The 26,056-nt window shown below is 48.5% G+C and overlaps 1 protein-coding gene across 2 annotated transcripts in view; it reads right to left on the bottom strand.

Moving 5' to 3' along the window:
* Positions 1–26,056, bottom strand: part of ALPL (alkaline phosphatase, biomineralization associated) — a 56,105-nt gene that overhangs the window by 24,539 nt on the left and 5,510 nt on the right. Inside the window, exons 1-5 of one of the 2 annotated variants that reach the window (XM_081017437.1) lie at positions 16,841–17,152; positions 14,165–14,313; positions 13,033–13,152; positions 11,031–11,146; positions 3,673–3,847 (exon numbers count right to left, since the gene is read on the bottom strand). In XM_081017437.1, coding sequence (XP_080873563.1) covers positions 3,673–3,847; positions 11,031–11,146; positions 13,033–13,152; positions 14,165–14,222 — 469 coding nt within the window. In that variant the 5' untranslated portion in view covers positions 14,223–14,313; positions 16,841–17,152. Of the gene's footprint in view, positions 1–3,672; positions 3,848–11,030; positions 11,147–13,032; positions 13,153–14,164; positions 14,314–16,840; positions 17,153–26,056 lie in introns of those variants that run through there. The other variant, XM_081017436.1, reaches the window with a different exon arrangement.

Genomic DNA, 26,056 nt, shown 5'->3' with positions numbered 1-26,056 from the left:
GGAGATGTTCCCAGCCTCACCTGGAGAAGGTCAATCCAGGGCCCTCCTGTATCTGCTCAGATGCTCCTGGTACTTACCAGGGGATGCAGTCCAGGGGTGCTGGAAGCTGCCTTAGACTGTTATAACAATAATATAATAATAATATAATAAGCTGGACCATAAAGGTGGACCATAAAGAAGGCTGATCGCCAAAGAATTGGTGCTTTTGAATTATGGTGCTGGAGGAGGCTCTTGAGAGTCCCATGGACTGTAAGAAGATCAAACCTCTCCATTCTGAAGGAAATCAGCCCTGAGTGCTCACTGGAAGGACAGATCCTGAAGCTGAGGCTCCAATACTTTGGCCACCTCATGAGAAGAGAAGACTCCCTGGAAAAAACCCTGACGTTGGGAAAGATGGAGGGCACAAGGAGAAGGGGATGACAGAGGATGAGATGGTGGGACAGTGTTCTCGAAGCTACCAGCATGAGTTTGACCAAACTGCGGGAGGCAGTGGAAGACAGGAGGGCCTGGCGTGCTCTGGTCCATGGGGTCACGAAGAGTCGGACACGACTAAACGACTAAACAACAACAATAGTAATTTATTATTTATACCCCGCCCATCTGGCTGGGTTTCCCCAGCCATTCTGGGTGGCTCCCAACAGAATATTAAAATACAATAACCTATTAAACATTAAAAGTTTCCCTAAAGAGGGCTGCCTTCAGATGTCTTCTGAAAGTCTGGTAGTTGTTTTTCTCTTTGACATCTGGTGGGAGGGCGTTCCACAGGGCGGGTGCCACTACCGAGAAGGCCCTCTGCCTGGTTCCCTGTTGGGGGAACTGCCAGAAGGCCCTCGGCACTGGACCTCAGTATCCGGGCAGAACAATGGGGGTGGAGACGCTCCTTCCTGTTAAGAATGAATGGGGAGCCTGGCTGCTGGATCTGGCCAATGGCTCGTGTAGTCCAGTGTGCTGATCCCAGAGGGGTCACCCAGATGCCCCAAGGAGAAACCAACAAACAGGACCCAACTGAGCACAAGAGCCCTCTCCCCTCCTGTGGCTTCCAGCAGAAACTGGTATTTGGAAGCATGGCTGCCTCCAACCACAAAGGCAAAGCTTAGCCATCCTGGTTAAAGTAAAGGACCCCTGACCATTAGGTCCAGTCGTGGCCGACTCTGGGGTTGCGGTGCTCATCTTGCTTTAATGGCCGAGGGAGCTGGCATACAGCTTCCGGGTCATGTGGCCAGCAGGACTGAGCCACTTCTGGCGAACCAGAGCAGCACACGGAAACGCCGTTTACCTTCCCGCCGGAGTGGTACCTATTTATCTACTTGCACTTTGACATGTGTTCGAACTGCTAGGTTGGCAGGAGCAGGGACTGAGCAACGGGAGCTCACCCCGTCGCGGGGATTCGAACTGCCGACCTTCTGATTGGCAAGCCCTAGGCTCTGTGGTTTAACCCACAGCGCCACCTGCTAGTAGCAACCAGATAGCTGTTTCCAGGCCTATCAAGCAATTTTAGGGATTAAACCAGGTACCTTCCATGTGCAAATTGATGTGCTTTGCCACTGGGCTTTTAATACAGCCCTTCTCTCCAATGCTGCAAAAACTTGGACTCGAAGATTCTGTTTTGCTTGCGTATCAAACCAGTCTCAAGTCCAGCTCTTGTCCCAGACAATGCACTTATTGTGGTTAAAGTATTCTGACACCCTTCCAGAAAGCTATCTGCGATCTGTTACTAAGTGAAGTTTTAAGAGGAAACTTTTGCTTGGCGGTTAAAAAAAAGCCCACCTATTTTCACACAAGAATGAGAGCAAAACCCAACGTTCAGCTCTGGATCTGGAAAGACCCACAAATAAAAATGCTTCCCCCATTTGGGGAGAAAAGTGGAAAATTCCAGCACCTTTTCACTGAAGCCCCATATTGAACAAATGGATTTTTAAAAAAAGTATTGATAAAAGCCAGGCCTTGTCTTAAAAGCGCAGATAACAGGCTGAGTGATGGTAAAGCCTAAGCTGCCATCTTATGTACCCTTGGGAATAAGCCACATTTAATTTGGAGGTACTTGCTCTTGATTGTGCTGTTAACAGAATAATAAGCAAGCATTTATCTCTCAAAGCCCATGATTTTCAAAATGCCTTATCAACCAGCGAGCTTTACTCTTGCAATGTGTTTCAAAGCTGGTGCATTTTGAATTGTTATGACCTGCCCTGGGGCCTTAGGGTGAAGGGTGAGTAATAAACCAAATTTATTATTAGGATGTCAACAGGGGTGGGGAAGCCTTAGATCACCAGATGTGATCTTCCAGGCCTCTTTATGTAGACTGTGGGCTGTGCCCCTCCTCCTACTGAGCTACGGTCCTTCCTTTAAAAAAAATCAAAATTCTACTCCTCATGGTTCAGAAGGAAGGGCTGGCTTAAACAGGAACACATAACCTCCAACATTTCTCCCATCAAAATAGGGACATCCTATGCCGTAATAGGGACGCGGGTGGCGCTGTGGGTTAAACCACAGAGCCTTGGGCTTGCCGATCAGAAGGTCAGCGGTTCGAATCCCCGCGACGGGGTGAGCTCCCGTTGCTCAGTCCCTGCTCCTGCCAACCTAGCAGTTCAAAAGCACGTCAAAGTGCAAGTAGATAAATAGGTACCGCTTCGGCGGGAAGGTAAACGGTGTTTCCGTGCGCTGCTCTGGTTCGCCAGAAGCGGCTTTGTCATGCTGGCCACATGACCTGGAAGCTGCAAGCCGGCTCCCTCGGCCAAGAAAGCGAGATGAGCAACCCCAGAGTCGGCCGCGACTGGACCCAATGGTCAGGGGTCCCTTTACCTTTATGCCGTAATAACAATAATATTTATACGTCATCCATCTAAATGGGTTGCCCCAGCCACTCTGGGAGGCTTCCAACATATATAAAAACATGATAAAACTTTAAACATTAAAAAAACATGCCTATACAGGGCTGTCTTCTGAAGGTTGTACAATCGTACCTTGGTTGGCGAATGCCTTGCAACTCAAACGTTTTAGCTCCCAAACACGTGAGTGTTCCAGTTTGTGAACGTTCTTTGGAACCCGCAGCCAATCAGAAGCCATGCCTTCGTTTCCGAACATTTTGGAAGTCAAACGGACTTCCGGAACGCATTCCATTCGATTTCCAAGGTACCACTGTATAGTTACTTATCTCCTTGGCTCGGGGGTCATGTAACTCCATACCCACCAACATTTCTCTGATGAAAATAGGGATGTCCTAAGGAAAAGTGGGACATTCCAGGATCAAATTAGAAACCGGGACGGCTTCTGTAAATCTGGGACTGTCCCTGGAAAATCCCTGGAAAATCCCAGACTTGGAGAGTCTGGGAACATAGGAAGCTGCCTTGGATCAAGTCAGGCCACTGACTCATCTAGATCAGTTTCTCTGACATTGACAAGCAGCTGCTCTCTGGGAATCTAGCCCCCCGTGATTGAACCTGCAACCTGCTGCCTACAAAACAGAGGCTCTGTCCCTGAGTTGCATCCCTGCCCCCAGAAAAGCACCAGTAACTTTTCACTTTTGCATTCAGAGGGCACACAAACAACGTTGCTTCCAAACAGCAATTGGCTTTAAAATAAATAAATAAATTTTCACCCAACTCTGGCAGTAAAAGTTATCTGTCGGAAGGAGCCACTGGACACCCCTGATTTTGGACCCGTTGTCCCACTCACCTGCCGCCTTTGCCCATTTGAGGATAGAAGTCACCTCGTTCCCCGCCGTGGTGTTGCACTGGGACCTCGTCACAGCCGCGCTGACCCCCAGCGTCCCCTCGTTGGCCTTCACCCCACACAGGTAAGCCGTGGCTGTGCCAGCGCTATCTGGGACCTGGGCATTCGTGTTGTACGTCTGCGGGGAGCAATGGCAGAAGGGCAGTTTGAAAGCACGAAGTGCAAGTAGATAAATAGGTACCACTCTGGCGGGAAGGTAAAGGGCGTTTCCGTGCGCTGCTCTGGTTCGCCAGAAGCGGCTTAGTCATGCTGGCCACATGACCCGGAAGCTGTACGCCGGCTCCCTCGGCCAATAAAGCGAGATGAGCACCGCAACCCCAGAGTCGGTCACAACTGGACCTAATGGTCAGGGGTCCCTTCACCTTTACAGGGGCCACATAAACCCGTTCCGCATTTGTAAAAATGAAAAGTAAAAAAAAGGGCACTTTGGAACTCCCTGCCCCTTGATATCTAGCAGGCCCCTTTGCTGTGCTCTTTTTGGCACTTGCTAAAAACGTTTTTGTTTAGACGAGCCCACCCAGACGTTTAGAAAGTTGACGCGAGTTTTAATCTGTTTTTTCAGTCGATCGTTATTTTAACTTTTCAAAAGCTTTAAATGATCGTTGTTGGTTTTTCTTATGGATGAGTTTATCCTTCCAACTGCTTTGAGGAGGGCTTAAAATCAAGCAGCGTGTAATTGTTACCTAATGAAATAATAATAATAATAAAGAGTTTGAACATGGTAGGGCAGATACTTGGTGTGATGGAGAGGATGAGTTTCTCTCCGCCCCCCCATACATTTTTCCTGCCTCCGCTGCCCAAGCTGTGAGCTAATCCCTGAGAGAAAGCCTGAAATAAGGCTCTGAGGCAGGATCAGCCCCGTGGCTGGCAGCCCTTCCCCATTGCACAGCAGTAAAGCCCACGAACATCCTCAGTTCCCCCCCTGGTGCGTCTGTCAATATTATTTTATTTTATTTTATTTATTTATTTTATTATTATTATCATCATCATCATTTATATCCTGGCTATTTCCCTGACAGAAACTCAAGGTGGCTGACAGCTAAAAAGTAGAGACAGGGGTGGGGAAAGAGAACTCATTAAAAAAACAATGAAGCATAAATAGAACAAACATATAGATTTAATAATTTTGTTTGTTTGTTTGTTTGTACCCCGCCCATCTGACTGGGTTGCCCCAGCCACTCTGGCGGCCAGTGGCGTAGCGTGGGTTGTCAGCACCTGGGGCAAGGCAAGTAATTTGCGCCCCCTAACCCGTGGATTTTAGTAGGGGCAGAGAGCTGCGAGTGCGAGTGCGCCCCCCCCCCCAGATGTTGCGCCCGGTGCGGCCGGCCCCCCCTGCACCCCCCACGCTACGCCACTGTGGGCGGCTTCCAACATATATAAAAACATAATAAAACATTACACATGAGTTAAACATACATTATAACTCACTAAAACAATTTTTAAAAATACCCAGCACTGTCAAATAGAGGGGAAAGGACCAATTTGTTAGGAGAGAAGACCAAAAAAACAACTGAATAGAATGCAGGTCGGATGTTTGTTGCCTCAGTCCTCACACTGGCGGCAGCCCAGTTAAAAATGTCGTAGCGCAAATTAAAAATACCTGAGGAATCGTAGCAACCTCGGCTGCAGTTGGGCTGGGGTACGAAGCTGCCTAGAGCATTGGGGTGGAATATGGGTGCAAAAAAGCTGGGGAGGAATCTGCACCCATGCCATATAAGGGGCGTGCGGGAGACCTGCGGCACATTGACCTAGTTTTATGTGGCCCCGGCCTAATTTCAAAATCCCTCTGCAAGCAATCAGTACAGCCCTTTGTGGCAGCAGCAATGCAGATTGTTCCCTTGACAGCCTGGGGAGATGGAAAGAGGGGGGTGATGGAGGAGGGAAAGTTGGTGACAGAAAGGGAAAGGAAAATGGGTGGGAGGGAGAGAGGGGGGAGGAAGGAAGGAAGGAAGGAAGGAAGGAAGGAAGGAAGGAAGAAGGAAAGAAGATTGATAGCTGATCAATAGATTGAAAGATCAATACATGTAGATGGAAAAACTTTGGCAGGATTTGAGTACAGTCATACCTTGGGTTGAATGCGCTTCAGGTTGAGCGCCTTTGAGTTGCGCTCCGTGGCAACCCGGAAGTAATGGAGTGCATCACCTCCGGGTTTCGCCGCTTGCGCATGCGCTCAAAATGACGTCACGCGCATGCACAGAAGCGGCGAAATACGTTTGCTTCTGGATGCGAACGGGGCTCTGGAACGGATCCCGTTTGTATCCAGGGGTACCACTGTATTGCTTGTAACGTACAAAAAACTTTGGAAAAATGAATTATGAATTAGAGAAGATAAGATAAAAGCAGAAGAAAGAAAGATTTATAATGGTAACCATGGAAAGGCAGAGGGAAGTCAAGGGGTTCAGAGAATCCTAATTGAAGAGGTGAATGATGTGTTTGAATTTAAATTTGTTATGTAAAACTTAATTTAAAAATATATTTAAAAAAAGAAAAAGGAAGATCAATAGATGGGTAGCGTCAGGGAACTGCCATCAGCCCAGAGGTGAGAGGTGGAAGGGCAGTTGTGTTCCAGGGGAGCCTCTGAATATCTTGTGAAGCAGTACTTCCTCTGGCTAGGAGGGAAGCCCCGCCTCCAGTGGGGAAGGGGCGCAGGGATCAGAAAATGCTAGGGGGAGCCTCAGCACCCAGCCTGAGCAAAGCGGAGGGGAGGCAAGTCCCCCTTTGCCAGCGCCCACTCTGCGCAGTAGGTTTGGGCGCAGAGAGGGGAGGAGAAGGATGGGGGTCACACGACTGTTATGCTGGGGAAGGTATAAGGACCGCCCACTCCCAGATTCTGCCAGCGACTGAGCAGACATGGACTTGCGACACTCTGCACTGTAAATAGTTTGTACGGATAATAAAGCCTGGAAAAGACAAGTTGGAGTCTTCCCTGTTTGCTCTCGAGCAACCAAACCAGCACCTGACAGGTAGATCAACAGATAGAAGGAAAGAAAGAGAGTGGCCGAAAAAGAGAATGAAAAAGGGGGGTGACAGAGAGAAAGGAGGGTAGCAAAAACTGTGTGAGAGAGAAAAGCTTCTGGTCTTCTGGTGGCCCCTGACAAATTATCCCTTGGAGGCCTGCCCATATGAAGTTTGGACTTTCCCCCACTTGGCCCAGAGCAGGCTGAGGATGACAAAAACAAGTTGACCGGACAGAGCATCTTACTTGGGGGGGGGGTGCTTTTTAAACTTCCTGAATAGGAAAATGAAGATAACTGGTGATGATCAGGGGGGTGGGGTGGGGAATAAACAGAGTTTCTTGAGCCTGGGAGGAAGAATGCCGTCCGGCCTCTCAGAACACTGGAACGCAGCGTTCGTCCAGGAAAACATATTGACTCTGGGTCTGTGCAAACAGAATGTTTTCTTGATGCAGCCCACAAATTTGCTGAAGGGGCTCCTTGCTGCAGGCGGTTGGGACGGTCCCTTAGCAGGGGGCTGTGAAAAGGGCCCAGTTGTGAGATCCTGGGCACACTCGCTCAGAAGTACAGTGGTACCTCGGGTTACATACACTTCAGCTTACAGATGCTTCAGGTTACACACTCCACTAACCCAGAAATAGTGCTTCAGGTTAACAACTTTGCATCAGGATGAGAACAGAAATCGTGCTCCGGTGGCGCGGCGGCAGCAGGAGGCCCCATTAGCTAAAGTGGTGCTTCAGGTTAAGAACAGTTGCAGGTTAAGAACGGACCTCCAGAACAAATTAAGTACTTAACCCGAGGTACCACTGTAGGTCCTGTTGTGATCCACAGGGCTCTCTTCCTAATAAACGTGTTTTAGGGGAGCACACAAACCGCTTGCCTGCATCTAGCTGCTGGCACCGGTACTGTAGCTTACTCTAGGAAGCTGATGGATCAGCACCTCTGCCCAATCTATCTCAGTACTGCCTGCACTGACTGGCAGGGGTGATACCCCTACTTTGTTTTCTTCTTTAATGCTCACAAATTACTTGAGAATCCCATTAAGAAGAGCCTGGAATAGCATCGGGGCAGGGAATCCTGTGCAATTTGTTCTTGTGTTTCTTCTTTTTTTTTTTTTTAAGAAGCACTCGCAGCCGGTTGACCCAGAGTCACCCCGCCAGGGCACAAGGGGTGGTCTACCCAAAATGTGAATGCATCCGCCACAAGACCAGCCAAAACAGAAGGCAGATTCCAAGCTGGGGCAGGGAGGAATTTGCTCTGTTGTTTTTTGTTTTTTAAAAAATATTTTATTAAGGATTTTCTTGTTTTACAGAAGTGTAGTGCCTCGTATTTTTTTTTCCATGTAACATTTTTACAAATCCGTTTCATTTGTTGAGGCATTGGGGGAGAAGAAGAGAAAAAAGAAAAAAGAAAGGGGGGTGGAGAGAGGGAAGATGGATAGGGGTGGGGTCGGGTGGCGGTGTTTCTATTATGTTTAATGTATGTAGAGTTTGGTGTCAGCGTTGCTTGTGTTGTTCACTTGTGTTCCTTTGGTGGTGAGAGAGGTTGGGGTTGGTTTGTTTTTGTCACAGCGAGGCACTTAAGGAGTTGCTCTGGAAAGGGCCAGCTTCCAGATGTCGTCTGGGGGGGGGAGCTGTCCGGGGGCTGGACCCGTGAGGAGGATTTGAATGATGAGCAACAGGAGGGGTTAAATATTATAGTAGTTTTGTTAAGGTTTAGAGGGAGAAAACTAGAAACACCATGAAAAGGGGCTGGGAAGTCAGGGAAGGGAGTTTTTATTATGTGTGAAATTTTGGAAAACTTAATAAAAACAACTTCAGAAAAAACGGAAATTGCTGCCTCCTTAAAAGGTAAAGTTAAAGGGACCCCTGACCATTAGGTCCAGTCGTGACCGACTCTGGGGTTGCGACGCTCATCTCGCTTTAATGGCCAAGGGAGCCGGCGTATAGCTTCCAGGTCAAGTGGCCAGCATGACTAAGCCGCTTCTGGTGAACCAGAGCAGCGCACGGAAACGCCGTTTACCTTCCCGCCGGAGTGGTACCTATTTATCTACTTGCACTTTGACGTGCTTTCAAACTGCTAGGTTGGCAGGAGCAGGGACCGAGCAACGGGAGCTCACCCCGTCGCGGGGATTCGAACCGCCGACCTTCTGATCGGCAAGCCCAAGGCTCTGTGGTTTAACCCACAGCGCCACCTGCATCCCTACATCCCTAGAAATGGGGCAAGGGGAGAATGCCCCATATTGCTCTTGCCACGTGAATCTGCTCTGCGTACAAGTTTGCCAGCCTGGGCACTGGATTTAGGCTACAGGCAGGCTCAGCAAGCATTGTGAATTTTGTTTTACAATATCCCCATCAGTATGTCTCTTGGCATCACAGCCCCTCTTGAAGGACCGGTGCTTGATCATTTAAATCAGCCTCAGACCACCTGGCACCCTCCTCAGCGATGGAGCAACTGCTTTGCATTTCCCAGGTTCAGTCCCCAACAGGCAGGAGTGGGCAAAGGCTCTCTGCTTGAAACCTTGGAGAGAGTGGACTTCCGGGGTGGCGCCATCGGTAATGGCTGCTTCCCTCTGATTCGGAGGGAACCGGCTCTACGGAAATTGGGTCTGTACCGCTACGGCGCAGCGGGGACCCTCCAAAAATCACAGGCGGGTGAAGCCTGTGACCGTGGGACTCAGCGGGCACTGTTTGCGCCCCCCCCAATTGCAAAAGGAGCTCGGCAACGGGCTCCGGAGCGGAGTGGGGGTGGCGTGGTGCTGTGAGCTAAGTGCTTCTTCTGTGGAGCGAAGCCGCGAAGCTGTTACCGGAGAGCGCTGCCTTTTTTCTGGGACAATTGGACTTTGAAAACAACTACCCGTGAGTAGGATTAAATTGGATTCAAAAGGGGGAAAAAGTCTAATTTGGTACTTAATAAGGGTTTTGTTATTCTTTTTTCTGTATCTTGTATTTTCTTGTATTTTTTATTTTCTGTTTTTGTGTAATTCTTGTATTTTTTTTGAAATTTTAATAAATATCATTTTTTTAAAAAAATGAAACCTTGGAGAGAGCTTCTGCCAGTCAGTGTAGGCATGGCTGGGCTGGATGGACCAAGGGTCTTGTTTTTGTTCCTAGATTTCCTGCAGAAGTTGGTCAGCGTTCCATGGCCACAGAGCACTACCATTCTTCACTGGGATGCTTCGGGTGTTTCCTTCCACCATTTAATATATTTTGGTGCCGAAATCCAGCATCGCCTGAGCTCGGCGAGTGCAGCTTTCTCCCAGTTGCAGTGCAGAGTGTTTGAGGACTGCGACATTCACAGGGAAACCAAAATGCTTGTTTGCAAAGCTATTGTACTACCAACCTTACTGTATGCTTGTGAAACATGGACCACTTATAAACGCCATCTCCGACTCCTTGAAAGTTTCTGTCAATGGTGTCTCCAAAAAATTGTACACATCACTTGGGAAGGCAGGCGAACTAATGCAAAAATCACCAGTGTCAAAGCAATGGTTCTTCAACATCAACTTTGTTGGACTGGTCATGTTGTGTGGATGCCTGATTATCATCTTCCAAAGCAACTACTCTAGTCCAAACTTAAAAATGGAAAGCGTAAGGCTGGTGATCAACAAAAGAGTTTAAAGACTCTCAAGGCAAATCTTAAAAATGTAGTATAAACACCGACAATGGGGAAACACTGGCCTGCGAGCGCTCCAGTTGGAGAACAGCCTTTACCAAAGGTGTCATGGGCTTTGAAGATGCTCAAACTCAGAACGCAAGGGAGAAATGTGCTAAGAGGAAGGCACGCTTGGCAAACCCTCACTGTGATCAACTCCCGCCCGAAAACCAGTGTCCCCTCTGTGGAAGGACATGTGGATCCAGAATTGGCCTCCACAGCCACTTACAGACTCACTGTTAAGACCGTGTTCATGGAAGACAATCTTACTCTGCTACGAGGGATCGCCAAAGAAGAAGAATATATTTTGGTGCTGTTTTATAAACCTCGAGGTTTGTTCACTCCTGAGCAGTGGGCGTTGCCATTTTGGCAGCTTGAAACAACATCACTTAAAACAACTCGAACATCAGAAGTCGATGACGGGACGTACCTCTGAGTAAAAGCGCAGAGATTAAGCGTGCATGAATCTGTTAACTACGAGTTTCCACATACGTTTGCTGGAATCAAAGGGTGAGGCTCCACATGTTTTAAAGAAAGGGGTTTTTATTTTTATCTTTTTATTTTTTAAAAGAATCACAGGGTAGCAGACCTTCTGTCTTATCTTCACCCGAGTAAAGAAGGACCACAGCCTTTGTGATGGCCATCAAAAAGAAGAGAATGGGAGTAGAGGCAGGGCTGAAGAGGTCTCCTTACCTTGGACAAAGCCACAAAGGGGAACCGGTCCATTTCCAGGACTGTCTCTTCCCCATTGTTGTTGCTCAGCTGCCCCTTCAGGATGCGAGCCGCTGTCACCGTGGGGACTCCCATGCCTACAGTCAAAAGAACCACACGTGAGAAAGGTTGGGAAAGGCCTTTACATCCAGTTGGCATGTAAAGTTGAACCTGCCTAATACCCGCACTTGGTGAAACTGCACTCAAACCAAAACCCAGCCGACCTTGGGAATTTGCACTTTTCTGAATTTTGCAATGCAGTTCCCCAGTTCCCTGAAATGTGTGCAGAAATTAATACACCGGAATGTTAAGCGTGCATATAAACACATATAATAGGTGAAAAGCAACATATCGAAAGGGCATTACATTAGTGGAAACTGTTAGGCTATATAGTTACATCGTGCAGGAGAGTGTATTCAGAAGGGACTCATTCAAGTGTCCTACATGCCAGGAAACGAAATTCCTGCAGATCTGTTGCCTAAGGTTGTTAACAGAGAACAAGTTAAGATTTAGGTACAGAGGTTGCAATTGGGTTGAACCACAGGTACTACAGGTTACATGGAAGGGGGGAGGATGTTAGGATATAGTTCCATTCCACCTTAAAAGGGTACAGGCATGACGTTTGTGTATGACATGCCTGTTTACTCCCAGCACAGTCTGCTGGGAACTTCCGTTGTATTTTGCTTTTGCTATACTGCTGTTTTGTTTTTGCTGGAAACGAAGGCAAGCAGACATGTTTTCCTTTGTTCCTGAGCTATGCTGAATAAAATGCTGTACGTTATGCTTGCACATCTCTCTTTGCCTCTTCCGTTGTGGAGATTTACACACTCTGCTGTGCACGGGTCTCTAAACGTATCCGAGGCTCATGTCGCTGGCTGACTGCTGCTGTTCCACGGGAGACCGGTGATCGTCCGGAGCCAGCTGGGGGCCTGCCTGATGCCCCCGTCTCCCCGGCAGTATCCCAACAGAAACTGCTTTGCGCAAAAAGTGCGTATCAGGGAGGAAGGGAGGCTGTAGACGTAAAAACTGATGTGGAAATGTGGAGGGCTGAACTCAGAACCAGGCAGAATGGGAAAATGAGAAATTCAGGAAAACCAGGCTGGATGGATTCACCCCTGTGCCAACTGTGACCCGTGGGGAAAGTCCCTGTTCCACCCAGTGCCAGGTAATGACAGGCAATCTGGCCCCAAATAGGGACAGGGAGAGCAAAAAAGCTGACTCAAGCTTTCCATTCTCATGATTCATGTAAGAATAAAAGGGAAGAACTCGGGATCAGGGCGAGGAGGCACAAGCCAGCTCACACTTTCCTGAACAAAATGTGAACCGAAGGAAATTTATCCTTCCACATTTGAACTTTTCAGAATTTTGCAATGCACTTCTCCCAGCAAACACTGTGTGCACCAAACCCCAAAGAAGCCTATTTGAGGGGAAAGCTTGCATAAAGGTGAACACATTTGTGAAAGTAACCTTGGGGAAAAAATGGGTGATATTTGATTATAGCAATAATAATAATAATAGTAATAATTTTATTATTGATATGCTGCCCATCTGACTGGGTTGCCAACAAAATATTTAAAACATCCACTATTAAAAACTTTGCTGAAGCCTTCAAATGTCTTCTAAAAGTCAATTTGTTGTTTATCAGTTTGGTATCTAGGGCAGGAGCCACCACCGAGAAGGCCCTCTGCCTGGTTCCCTATAGCTTCACTTCTTGCAGTGAGGGAAACACCAGAAGGCCCTCGGAGCTGGACCTCAGTGTACGGGCTAAATGATGGGGCTAGAGACGCTACTTCATGTATACAGACCCCAGCAACAAATATGTGGAGGGGTGTATTCCCTTCTATAGAGAAAGTATATCTGGGTCTAACAGGGAGCAGCAGTCTGGGGAGACTTCAAGTCCTGCCCTCCTCCTTTGTGTCTGAAGCCCTCTATTGCCCCCTTTCCCATCCCACAGACTTCCACCGCTCCATGCCCCAGATCTCACCGTCCCCGAGGAAGAGGATGACATTCTTGGCCACATTCGTGTTGAGCTCCTGCAAGCTCAGGGCCCTCCGCAGCGTCTCCTGGGCCTGCTCTCGCCAGAACCGGGGGTTCTTCTCCTTCTCTGCAATTGGGAGGAAAGAAGACAAGGGTGACTGGAGGCCGTAGGGCACCCTGTCGCCTCCAGGGCTTGCGTAAAGATTGCAGGCGGAGTCCACATTCGTCCTCAGGAGCTCTGCACCACAGATCAAGAGGGGCTGTGCGCACACCGCACATTTAAAGCACACAACCTAGTTCCCCATAGAATCCTGGGAACTGTAGTTTTTTAAGGCGACTGGGTGCCGTAGCCCTGTAGTGAGTAAACTACAGTTCCCGGAATTCTTTGCGGTGGGAAAAGTCATGCGCTTTAAATGTGCGGCGTGTGTAGCCTGGCATGCTCACAAGAATTGCTCACAACTGTTTTCACAACAGCGCCTGCTGTCTGTCTGCTTTGCACATGGTCTTGATTGTAGGAACCGGCTGGTTGCTGGGCTGCTGTGCCAGGAAGATGGGCCTCTCCAATTCTTTCCAGGTGCATTTTAACCCCCTGGGTGGTCCAAATAATTTCCCCTCCCCCCATACAATTTGTGAGAGAAGGACTAATCCCTTAGCTTAATCTGTCTGGATGAAGGCAGAGAGCTAACCACTCATAACGAAATCACTATGTGCCAATAACAGACATGCCTATGTGTGGCCTAGTATTAAAAACAATATTCTTATAACAGCAGCACTCAGTCGCCGGCACTTTTAAAAAGTCCTCTTCCAAAGCTCTGCCTGGTGTTGACATCTTTCCTCCTCACCTGAGTGTTTACAAATGGCTCCTTGACTTCACTCGCTGCTCAGCCAAAGAGCTGGGTGGGGGAACGGCTGCCAGGCCAGAAGTGAGCAAACATTTATCGTAGAATTGTAGTGTTGGAAGGGACCTCAAGGATCATCTAGTCCAACCCACTGCAGTGCAGGAATATATGCAGCTGTCCCATGCAGGGACTGAACCTGCGACCTTCCGAAGTTCCTTAGGAAGACCCCCAAAGTGCTCAGAGCGGTGCAGTTCTTGAACGCGGGGATGGGCCAATTGGCTTCGCTCCAAACTCACTTACCTGGAACCAAAGAGGAGAGGGACACTTCGATCAGGAAGGCAAAAAGCAGCACTCTCATAGTGACGTCGTCCTGGGTGGCAGGAGGCAGGGGCACGTTGAAGACCAGCAGGCAGTGTCCGCGGGCTATGCACCAGAGGAAGTTTGGGTTACTGCGTAAATTGGGGGGGGGGGTAGAGAAGAAGAGCAAGTATGAAAACTCAACCAAGAGTTGGGTTTTCCAACTGTGACAACACAGAATTGCGACGCAGGAAACCAGGGGCAGTAAAGGCAAGCGATGGTCTAATTCAGAGATGGGGAACCACTGGCCCTCCAGATATTGCTAAACTTCCAGCTCCCATCAATCGCACTCAGCATGGCCAGTGGTCAGGGAGGATGGGAGTTGTAGTACAGCAACACCTGGAGGACCACACAGGTTCCTTATCCATCCATTAAAAGGAGGCACAGTTTCATTGGCAGTAGCTAGGAGTGCAGTGAACTAGACCGTCACTTGCCTTTACTGTCCTTTAACAACCTTCATAGCAACTCTGACTCCTTTTAATGCGTCACCAATACAGAACAACAAACCCGTGTTGCAAACTTAGCACAACAAACAATACAAGCAACACTAAGACCAGTTTACTAGATAGCACTGCAATTCTTATTGCATAATATACATGATTTAGTACAACAAAAATCAAAATGTGTACACTTGTGAATTCTCTAATATATTTGAAAGCAAATGAACACACATCTGTCAATCTTTGAAAGTCCGTAGAAGTAGAAGTCTATGGTTGAAACAAAGTAATAGATGCTACCCTGTGGGCTAAGCGGTAAAACTTTTTTAGGCGTTCATGGTGCTGAAGTAGTAAGTTGTAATGTGTGAAGTTTATATAATGTACACAGGTCATTGTTTTATATTTGAATTCTTTTGTAGTTGTGCTGAAGAAGATTCCAGCGAAACAGTCAGATTATCCAGGATCACTGTCCTACGTTGTTCTTCACTTACTACTTCGGCACCATGAATAAGAATTGCAGCGCTATCTAGTAGACTGGTCTTCGTGTTGCTTGTATTGTTTGTTGTCCTTTTAATGCATGGCTGGGTGACCTACGGCTCACAACCTGTTTTCTCCGCCCGTTGCCTCCGTCGCACGTGGGCTGGATGGCGAGCCTGGCTTTTCATCGGGCTACTGTGCAAACAGGGCTTGGACAGGCAGGATCTTAGGGCAGCCCACTGCAACCTGCCCAGTCCACAACTTCATCGCCACAACTGACTCCAAACGCCGCTGTAACAGCAACAGTGGCAGCAGCTTTAAGGATAAGCCTCTGGGCTGTAGCTAATTCTCTGGGATTACTCCCGCTGAGCGCAAGCGATACCGGCAAATGTTCTTAAGAGAGACGCATGGAGCCTTGGCAGGGGCCCAGCCAGCCATCAGCTCGGCCAAAAGCCACCAGGTAGATGCCGGTCAGAGGGGGTAGGAGAGAAGGAAAGCACCAGGCAGAGGGGTTTCCCAAGAAAGCCTAGCATGCTCAACTGGCAGCAGCAATCGCAGCACCCTGGCCTTGCCCTGGGACCCCGTTGCACAGATAGTGCACACGGAGCATGAAGAAGCCTCGGCTGCCAGGGCTGGCCCAAGACATTTGGGCACCTGAGGCGCAAAGATCTCCATCAGGAACAAGGGTGGGAGGAGACCAGTGGTGCCAAGAGGCCGCTGTAGAAGTGGCATGGGTGGGTGTGCTGAGGAGGCGCTAGATCTGGCCTCCAGGGAGCTCACCACAGTTGCTGCTGTCCTGCCACTGCAGCAACGGGTGATACATTCCTTGTCGGCCGGGTCTGCTGCCCCTGGGGATCTCGCCACCTGAAGCAGGTCACCTCCCCTTGCCTCATGGGTGGGCCAACCCTGCCAACTGCCTCCGCTGTGGATGTGGGGGCCAAGAACACAGTGTTAAGAACAGTGAATAGCTTGCTGGATCAGGCCCATGGTCCATCTAGCAGACTCCAAGTGTCCAGGGTCAGTCCTGGATTGACATAATCCATCCCGGTTTCTGATTTGATCCTGGAATGTCCTGCCTTTCCTTAAAGGTAAAAGTACCCCTGACCGTTAGCTCCAGTCACAGACGACTCTGGGGTTGCGCGCTCATCTTGCTTTATAGGCCGAGGGAGCTGGCGTTTGTCCACAGACAGCTTCTGGGTCATGTGGCCAGCATGACTAAGCCGCTTCTGGTGAACCAGAGCAGCGCACGGAAACGCCGTTTCCTTAGGATGTCCCTATTTTCATCGGAGAAATGTTGGAAGGTATGATCTCGGTCCAGAATCCTATTCCCACAGGGGCGCACTGAGTGTCTCTGGGAAACTGGCTAGCAGGACCTGGGCACAAGAGGGCTCTTCCTTCCTGAGGTTTCTGGCAACCGGCTGCTACGATAGTTGCAGTTGGAGGCAGCAAGGCTCCTGAATCCCGGTTGCTGGAAGACACAGGAGGGCAGAGTCTGCTCCCGTGCTCAGGTTCCTGCTTGCAGAAGAGACATCAGGTTAGCCAAAGAGAGGACAAGATGCTGAACTGAGGTGGACATTTGGCCTGATCTACCCACAGCCTGGCTCTTCTGAAATTCTTAAACACATCTACAGCACTGGAAAGCTTAGCTGGTTAGAGCCAAGGTGGCAGGTTCGATCCCTGCTTAAGGACAGCGGCATATTCCTACCTTGCAGGGGGTTGGACTAGATGATCCTCAGGGTCCCTGCCAACTCTACAATTCTGTGATCTACTGCAGGGGTAGGCAACCTAAGGCCCAAGGGCAAGATGCGGCCCAATCACCTTCTCAATCCAGCCTGCGGACCGTCCAAGAATCAGCGTGTTGTTACATGAGTAGAATGTGTGCTTTTATTTAAAATGCATCTCTGGGTTATTTGTGGGGCATAGGAATTCATTCATTTCCCCCTCCCCCCCCAAAAATATAGTCCAGCCCACCACATGGTCTGAGGGACGGTGGACCAGCCCACGGCTGAAAAAGGTTGCTGACCCCTGATCTGCTATGGGGAACAGATGGAGCCTCCCTATTCAGAGGAAGTCTACCTGCAAATCCCAGTTATTGGGACTCCCAAGTGGGCAGAGTTCTGCTTGTGGGCTTCCCTTGGGGGCATCTGGTTGGCCCAGGTAAGGGTGGACTCAATGGGCCCCTCTTGGCTCTTCTCATTTAAAAAGAAATGCAGCCTTCTTTCCCTCGCAAAGAACACAAGCAATGAAATCTCACTAGCATCAAATGCAGAGGCTCTTTAAGGAAGAAGGTAAAAAAAGGTAAAGGTCTCCTGTCAAAGACGACTATGGGGTTGCGGCATTTATCTCGCTTTCAGGCTGAGGGAGCCGGCGTTCGTCCACAGACAGCTTTCCGGGTCATGTGGCCAGCAGGACTAAACTGCTTCTGGCGCAAAGAAACACCATGACAGAAACCAGAGCACATGGAAATGCCATTTACCTTCCCGCTGGAGTGGTACCTATTTATCTACTTGCACTTTGATGTGCTTTCGAACTGCTAGGTTGGCAGGAGCTGGGACCGAGCAACAGGAGCTCACCCCATCGCGGGGATTTGAACCACTGACCTTCAGGCTGAGGGAGCCGGCATTTGTCCACAGACAGCTTTTTGGGTCATGTGGCCAGCAGGACTAAACCACTTCTGGCACAACGGGACACCGTGATGAAAGCCAGAGCGCACAGAAATGCTGTTTACCTTCCTGCCACAGCGGTACCTATTTATCTACTTGCACTGGTGTGCTTTCGAACTGCTAGGTTGGCCGACCTTCTGATCGGCAAGCCCAAGTGGCTCAGTGGTTTAGACCACAGCACCACCTGCGTCCCTGCCTTTACGGAAGAAACTTCAGCCGACTGAAAAATGCAAAAGAGCAACAGTGGTGGCTCCTCCGAAGATTGAGGAGACCCGAGGAAAGGCACAGGTTGAAGGTTCAGTGCCAAGAACTTGTTTGAGAAGGCTCAAGGCCCAGCATTGTTCTTGCGACAGGAAAACGGTCAGCTGTCTTGTGTTGAAACAATTTAAGAGAAAAACAGACTAATGACTTCTGGCACAGGCGATACGGTTTTCGAAAGAAAGGAAGAAAGTCTCAGGAGCCACAGGGCATGAAAATACATAACCTTTATTTGGACCAACTAAAATGCAGGGTGCAACCTTTCACGTCTCAAAAACATCTTAACCTTTTTGAAACTGTACATCCCGTTGTTTTTAAATGGCCTGCTCTAACATACGTTGCTTTGCTGACCTGAGAGGACAGGTCAAACTTCCAGTTCTAGGAACCACTTTTATAAAAGACTTGGGCCCCAGGATCGTCCTTTGGACTTAGAGGAACCATTGTTCTTGCCTGGACCTAAGGGAATAATTCATGCATACTTTTTAAAAACTAACTCGTGCATTTTAACTTCCACTTTTGCAGAACTTAAAGCTGACCTGCTTTGGGTGGGGTAGAGCATGATGAAAGCCAAACCCAACAAAAAATAGTGCCTTAAAGGTTTTTTTGGTGCAAAGAGCTGCGGAAGGGACATGGAAGAGACTTAAGGGCCTCGGATATAAGGTTACCAGGTTAATGCGCTAGATCGATGGGATAAAAAGGACTGACAAAACCCGGGACCAGGAGGAAGGGACACTGGATGAAGATTGGATTGTTTCTATTTCTTTTTTTTATCACTAGGATTGTTTTATAAAATTGATGACTGTTAGGAAAATGTTGGAATGAAATTACTTGGCTCTAGCAAAAATGTTTAAAGAATTAGGCAAGAATATTAGGGTTATGAGAAGTGGGTAAAAATAAGATTTAAGCTTTAAGTTTTAAGGTTTTTTATAAGATAAGATGAAAATAGATTAAGGTAATGTAATGACAGAATATTATGAAATATGGAAAGGATTTGCTGCGATAATTATTAACTGGGATACAAAAAAAGGGAGGAGGAGGAGGTCAAAGAAAGAAGGTAATGAAAGTTGAAGATTTGAGAATGATGGTTTTATTTTTATCTGTTTGTGGTGTATTTTTGTTTTTTGAATTTGTATTGTTCGATGTGGCTTGGGGTTTTTGTTGTTGTTGTTTTTTCTTTTTTCTTTCTCTGCTTTGTCTTTTTCTGTAATTTTAAAAAAAAATTCAATAAATATCATTTTAAAAAAAAATATAAAGATTTTTTTGGTGCAGAAGGTGGAAGGGAGCAGGATAGAGGAGGCGATTGATGTTTTAATGTGCCTCATGTTAACTGAGCAGTCCATGCCTGTTACCTTCTTCCAAAGCAACAACTCTATTCTGAACTTTAAAATGGAAAGCGTAAGGCTGGTGGTCAACAAAAGAGGTTCAAAGACTGTCTCAAGGCAAATATTAAAAAATGTAGTATAAACACCGACAACTGGGAAACACTGGCCTGTGAGTACTCCAGTTGGAGAACAGCCTTTACCAATGGTGTTATGGGTTTTGAAGACACTCAAACTCAGAACCCAAGGGAGAAACATGCTAAGAGGAAGGCACGCTAGGCAAACCCTCACCGTGATCAACTCCTGCCCGGAAACCTCTGTCCCCACTGTGGAAGGACATGTGGATCCACAGTCACTTACAGACTCATTTTTAAAACCGTGTTTACGGAAGACAATTTTACTCGGCTACAAGGGATCGCCAAAGAAGACAACTTTACATAAGAACATGAGCAGAGTCTTCAGCTGGGTCAAGCCAGTGGCTCCCTTAGTCCAGCATCCTGTTCGCACATTAGCCCCAAAGTGTAACCCAAAGTACAAGGAGGATTTGAGAATCAGAACCCTCTCTTCTGCATCTTCCATTCAGAAGCATAGCTGCCTCCAGCTGTGGCAGCAGGGCATAGCAGTTATAGCTAGCAGTCATTTATAGTCCTCCCTCCATCAATTTGTCCAATCCTCTTTTAGGACTCAGCTGCAAATACAAGTGCGTTTTAAGTGCATTGTACAAATGTGACAGGGAGGCGGGTGGCACTGTGGGTTAAACCACAGAGCCTAGGACTTGCTGATCAGAAGGTCGGCGGTTCGAATCCCCGTGACGGGGTGAGCTCCCATTGCTCGGTCCCAGCTCCTGCCAACCTAGCAGTTCAAAGGCACACCAGTGCAAGTAGATAAATAGGTACCGCTCCGGCGGGAAGGTAAACGGCGTTTCCGTGCACTGCTCTGGTTTGCCAGAAGCGGCTTAGTCATGCTGGCCACATGACCTGGAAGCTGTACGCCGGCTCCCTCGGCCAGTAAAGCGAGATGAGCGCCAGAACCCCAGAGTCGGTCACGACTGGACCTAATGGTCAGGGGTCCCTTTACCTTTACCTTTTTACAAATGTGACACTAGATGGCGCTGATGAGCCAATGGCAAGTTCCACATATATTTTTACATTATATATATATATATATTTTTTTAGGCATTTTGACAGCGGTTTGGGGGGGTTTTTTTACATCTGTGTATATTCAGCCTTAGAGCTCTGTGGCTTTCTGCAGCGATACTGGGTACTGCAAAGTCCTGCAAAGTTTTGTTAGCGCTCACAGAGCATTATCAGATCCAGGGTGTCCTCACCCCAGGATGCAAACACCCTGTTTACCACAGTGCCCATTGCCCACCCTTTTATTTCCTTCTGTTGCATCCTGTCTAACTTCTTTAGAGAAGCAGCTGCCTGAGCAGGAGGCGGGGATATTTGGGCTTTCGCCTCACACTTTAGAGGGGGGGGGGAGGCAACAAGGAACTAGCAATTGTGAATCAAGTTCCTTTGTGGCTTTTCCTCAAAATCTCTTGCCAGAAACGCTTCTGGCAAGAAACACTTGTGTTGGGGGTGGGCAGCAAAGTCTCCTTTGTTTGTGATTATGTTTTACCTCTGGCATCTTCTCCTGGTCTGTCTGGATCCTAGGAAGCTGCCTTGTACGGAACCAGACCATTGGTCTCTCTAGCTCAACATTGTTTACACTGGCTGGCAGCATCCCTGCAGAGTTTCAGGCAGGGAGGGTCCCCCAAACAGACCAGGGACCTTCAACATGCAAGGCAGGACTTCTGTCATTGAGCGGCGGCCCATTATTCCTGGCTTCACAGGCATTTTAAAATTGCTTTAATGGGCTGCCTCAGTAATAGCTGTAAAATGGGCAGAAGGGCCCCATCCTCTCAATACAGCTCCTTCTCCCTTGCCTTGGAGATTCCGAAGGCTGCTTTTTGTTCTCTCCTTTTGGCTGGAAAAGTTAACTCCCAACTTTTCTTCCTCCCAGCAGCTCAGAGCTTGGCAGTGCCTGGGCTAAGATTATCTTCTTCACAATGAGCCTGTGGAGCGAGTCAGGCGGTATCACGGCGACTGAGGCAAAGTTATTCCTGAGTGAGCAGGGGTCTGAAGCCAAGTCTCTCTTACATTCTTGCTATCGCTTCGCACTGGTTCTCAGGTTCCTTGGCATCCCCAAAACAGATCCCCCCCCTAAAAAAAAAAAACCTCAATAACAATTACAACCTATCCCAGCCTTCCCTAAACTGGTGCCCTTCAGAAGTTTTGGATTACAATTCCTAGGACACCACAACTGTATGAATCGCAGCTCTCTCTCCTTATTTTTTTAGTGTAACAGCTCCTGCACATCGGAACTCCCCGCCCATTGATCTTCACCATATTCTTTTTGCTAAAATCTTTTCTGCCTAGGCAGATGCGTAGGAGTTGACGTCTTTTAATCGGTCCTTTCCCCAGCGAATAATTTATGTGCTTAGCTTTTTTTTCAAGCTCCTTTAACTTTGATTCTTATTGACAGCTTCAAGGTATGTTTTATATTCTTTGCAACGCAGTGGTTCTCAACTTGTGGGTCCCCAGATGTTGTTGGACTATAACTCCCATTATCCCTGAGCTCTGGCCTTGCTAGCTAGGGGTGATGGGAGTTGTAGTTCAACAACATCTGGGGACCCACAGCTTGATAAAGGCTGGCTTAGAGCAGGCTTCCTCAAACTCGCCCCTCCAGATGTTTTGAGACTACAGTTCCCATCATCCCTGACCAATGGTCCTGCTAGTTAGGGATCATGGGTGTTGTAGGCCAAAAACATCTGGAAGGCCGAGTTTGAGGAAGCCTGGCTTAGAGGAAATGGGTTTGTTACGCAATGAGTAGACCCATTGAAGTTAATGGGCATGGCTAACTTGGGCCTGTTAATTTCGATGGGCCTACTCTGAGTAGGACTCAGTTGCGCACAGCCCGTTGCTTACAATTAAGCAGCATGCACATTTTGTTTGAAGAAACGCAAAATTCCATTGAGGCTGATGGGAGTTGTAGTCCAAAAAACACCTGGAAGGCATCAGGTCAGGGAAAGATCCTAAGAAGAGTCTGGCTGCTGGATCCAGCCCTGACCAACCAGATGCCCCATTGGGGAGCCCACAAGTAAAGACCCAGCCATGAGAGCAACTCTTCCCTCCAGCGGCTCCCAGCAACTGGCAGTCGGATGCATCGCTGACTGATTGCGGAGACTTCTTCTTCTTCTTCTTCTTCTTCTTCTTCTTCTTCTTCTTCTTCTGCGATCCCTCCTAGCCAAGTAAGATCATCTTCCATAAACAAGGTCTTAACCAGGCTTCCTCAACTTTGGCCCTCCAGATGTTTTGAGACTACAATTCCCATCATCCCTGACCACTGGTCCTGCTAGCTAGGGATCATGGGAGTTGTAGGCCCAAAACATCTGGAGGGCCAAGGTTGAGGAAGCCTGGTCTTAACAGTGAGTCTATAAGTGACTGTGGAGACCACACGTCCTTCCACAGTGGGGACATAGGTTTCCGGGCAGGAGTTGATCAGGGTGAAGGTTTGCCAAGCGTGCCTTCCTCTTAGCACATTTCTCCCTTGCGTCCTGAGTTCGAGTGTCTTCAAAGCCATAACACCTTTGGTAAAGGCTGTTCTCCAATTGGAGTGGTCGCAGGCCAGTGTTTCCCAGTTGCCGGTGTTTATCCTACATTTTTAAAGATTTTCCCTGAGAGAGTCTTTAAACCTCTTTTGCTGACCACCAGCCTTACGCTGCAGAGCCCAGCCATTGGGGCTAGTAGCCTCTTCCTCCCAGCCACCCTTTAAAGCCACCCGAGTCTACGCTGACCATCAGCCAGAGCTCATCAGACCAGAGACCCACATTTCAACTGGAAATGTGAAGGCATGTAAAGCAGAGGCTTTGCCCTCACCACACCCAGCACCTGCTGCCAACCACCACAAAACTTTGGCACTTCCTTGAGAAGTTCGCAACAAAGACATCGGCGGGGGGGGGGGGGGAGGTGATCCTGGAGAGGAGGATTAAGCTAAGGTTACCAGACGTCCTCGTTTCCTGGGGACAGTCCCCGGATTTACAAATCAGTCCCCATACAAAATCAACTGAAGTTGAAAAGTGTCCCCAGATTCATTGGGGGGAAAATCTGGTAACCTTAGATTAAGCAGAACTTCCCCGTTCCACAAATGGCTGCTTCTGCCAGAGTGGCTGGGGAAGCCCAGCCAGATGGGCGGGGTATAAATAATAATAATAATAATAATAATAATAATAATAATATATTATTATTATTATATAATGCAGAAGCCCAAGGAAGCCATGGCCTTCCTCTCTTGCCCAAGGTTTCCCCCCGTGATGCACACTCTTCCCCCGCCTCTGTGGACAACCCTGGTGACAGCCTATGAAAGAACCAGGAAAGCCCAGAGAGGTTTCCCGCAAGCTCTGAGCAGGGCCTCCACCCTCCACTGCCTAGAACTGTGCCAACCTCATCTGGCACTGACTGTGCCCCTTGAGGAGGGCGTGGATGGACGGCAAAACCTCACTATGATTTGGCAAATTGCTCGTGAACTTGGGCAGGTCGAAGAGAAATGATATCATTCTCTCTCTCTTTTGAAGGACATCTGGTGCCTCCTTCGCATTTTTCCACTGGCACATATCCATGCAATTTGTGCAACCACAAGTACCTCTCGCAGTCAGATAGTTCCTCATAGTTCTGATCCTTTTGTCTCACAGGACAGCCCTGTGAGAAGGGTTGGGCTGAGAGAGGAACTGGGCTAAACTCACATGTTCCAGGGAATATGAAAGAATGGACTTTCCCTGGTTTGCTCATAAGGCTGAAGTTGTTTCTGAAAGTTCATGATTTGATACAGAGGTGGGTGAGTAGCCTGAATAAGGAGGTAAGGTGCACATGCCTTCCCATCCCCAAATAATTATTAATAATTATATTGATTAAATCTCTATGCCAGCCTTCATCTGAAGACCAGAAGGTGGTTTACAATAGGAAAACACAAAAATGCATACTGTAATCACAAAGGAAAACAATAGCATCCCCCTTAAACACAGACACACACGGTTTGAAAGGCTGTAGATTGTTGAATCAGCCAAAGGAATGCTTTTGCCTGGTGCCTAAAGATATTCAATGAAGGCACCAGGAGAGCCTCCCTGGGGAGAGCATTCCACAAATGGGGGGCCACCACAGAAAAGGCCCATTCTCATGTTGCTACTGTCCAAACCTCACAGAGGCACACAAAGAAGGGCCTCAAATGATGATTGCAAGGTCTGGGTCAGTTCATATGGGGAGAGGAAGCCCTTGAGGTATCGTGGTCCTGAGCCATTTAAGGCTTTATAGGTCAAAACCTAGCACTTTGAATTGGGCACAGGAACTAATTGGCAGCCCTGAACATTTGGGCCAGGGTTGATGTCATATTCTCAAACCGTCTTGCCATGGATTGCAACCTGGCTGCCAAATTCTGCACCAGCTGAAGTTTTTGACGCATCTTCAGAGGCAACCCCATGTTATAACGCATTGCAGTAATCTAACCTAGAGGTTTGCCAGCAGGGCCGTCTTAAGCATATCCGGTGCTGTGGTGCAAAGATCCCTCCGGCGCACCCCACCCCAGCAACTCCAAAACAAGGGAGGGGGCGGTGGAAAATGTCCTCTGCCTCCCCCACAGCCCTGATCCGCGGCGTGGTGGAGGCGATCAAGCAGGAAAACGTGTTGGGAAAGGGAAGGCTGCCAGCAAAGCCACGCAGCTCCCTCACTCGCCCCTGAGAGGTAGGTGCCCTGGTGCAATGAACCACTATCACCAATGGGAAAGACGGCTCTGGTTACCAGAGCATAGACAATAGGCTGTCCCTGTCTGGATAGGGGCACAGCCCAGCCCTTCTCTCTTTTTATTTTTATTTTTAAATCCATAATCACTGGAAGAGGCCCCTGGAGGCATCGGCAGACCTTGCTGCACATGGCCAGCAGGACGTCACTCAGTGCCAAAGGGGTGAAGGAGTGACAGAGGGCAGCCTGAATAATTCTTGCATGCAAGAGCACACACACACACGCTTTAACATTTTAATTACATTGCATTGATCGGGAGAGTGCACTGCGAGCCATCCATGTGCCCTTCCCGGGTCTCTCGCTCGCTCTCGTTCATCACTGATCTGGCTCCAAAAGGACACAGAAGGAATCCCGACATGTTTCAGTTGTGATCGCTGCAGCTGCGTCACAGCCCAACCCAATCCAGGCTGACTTAGAAGTAAGCCCCATGCTATACAGCCGTATGCATAGGGACTGCAGCCTTAACTTCGAGCACGGGAGAATCAGGGCCTGCCCAACACATTTTGCTGACTTAGGCAAAAGGGCAGGATTTCACCATCCTCCCCACTCCCAATTCCACAGGCAGAATCCAACCGGATGGACAGTTGAATCTTAGGGCAGCCCTGGGAATGGGGGCAAGATTCTCCACCATCCCTGAAGGCAGCACGAGGCTAGCTTAGGAGGAACTGGGTGCGAGACAGAGCTTGGAAAGAGGACTCCCCCCAACATTGTGCTCTGTGAGAAAGGGCCTCTGGCTCCTCTCATATCTTAAAGGACCCCTGGACAGTTAAGTCCAATCAAAGGCGACTATGGGGTTGCAGCGCTCAGTTCGCTTTCAGACCGAGGGAGCCGGCGTTTGTCCACAGACAGC

The sequence above is a fragment of the Podarcis pityusensis genome (assembly GCF_964106645.2).
Source record: "Podarcis pityusensis genome assembly, chromosome: 8".
Classification (NCBI taxonomy): domain Eukaryota; kingdom Metazoa; phylum Chordata; class Lepidosauria; order Squamata; family Lacertidae; genus Podarcis; species Podarcis pityusensis.
Note: the sequence above shows the minus strand (reverse complement) of the source record. Positions and strands in the feature narration are given on the sequence as shown.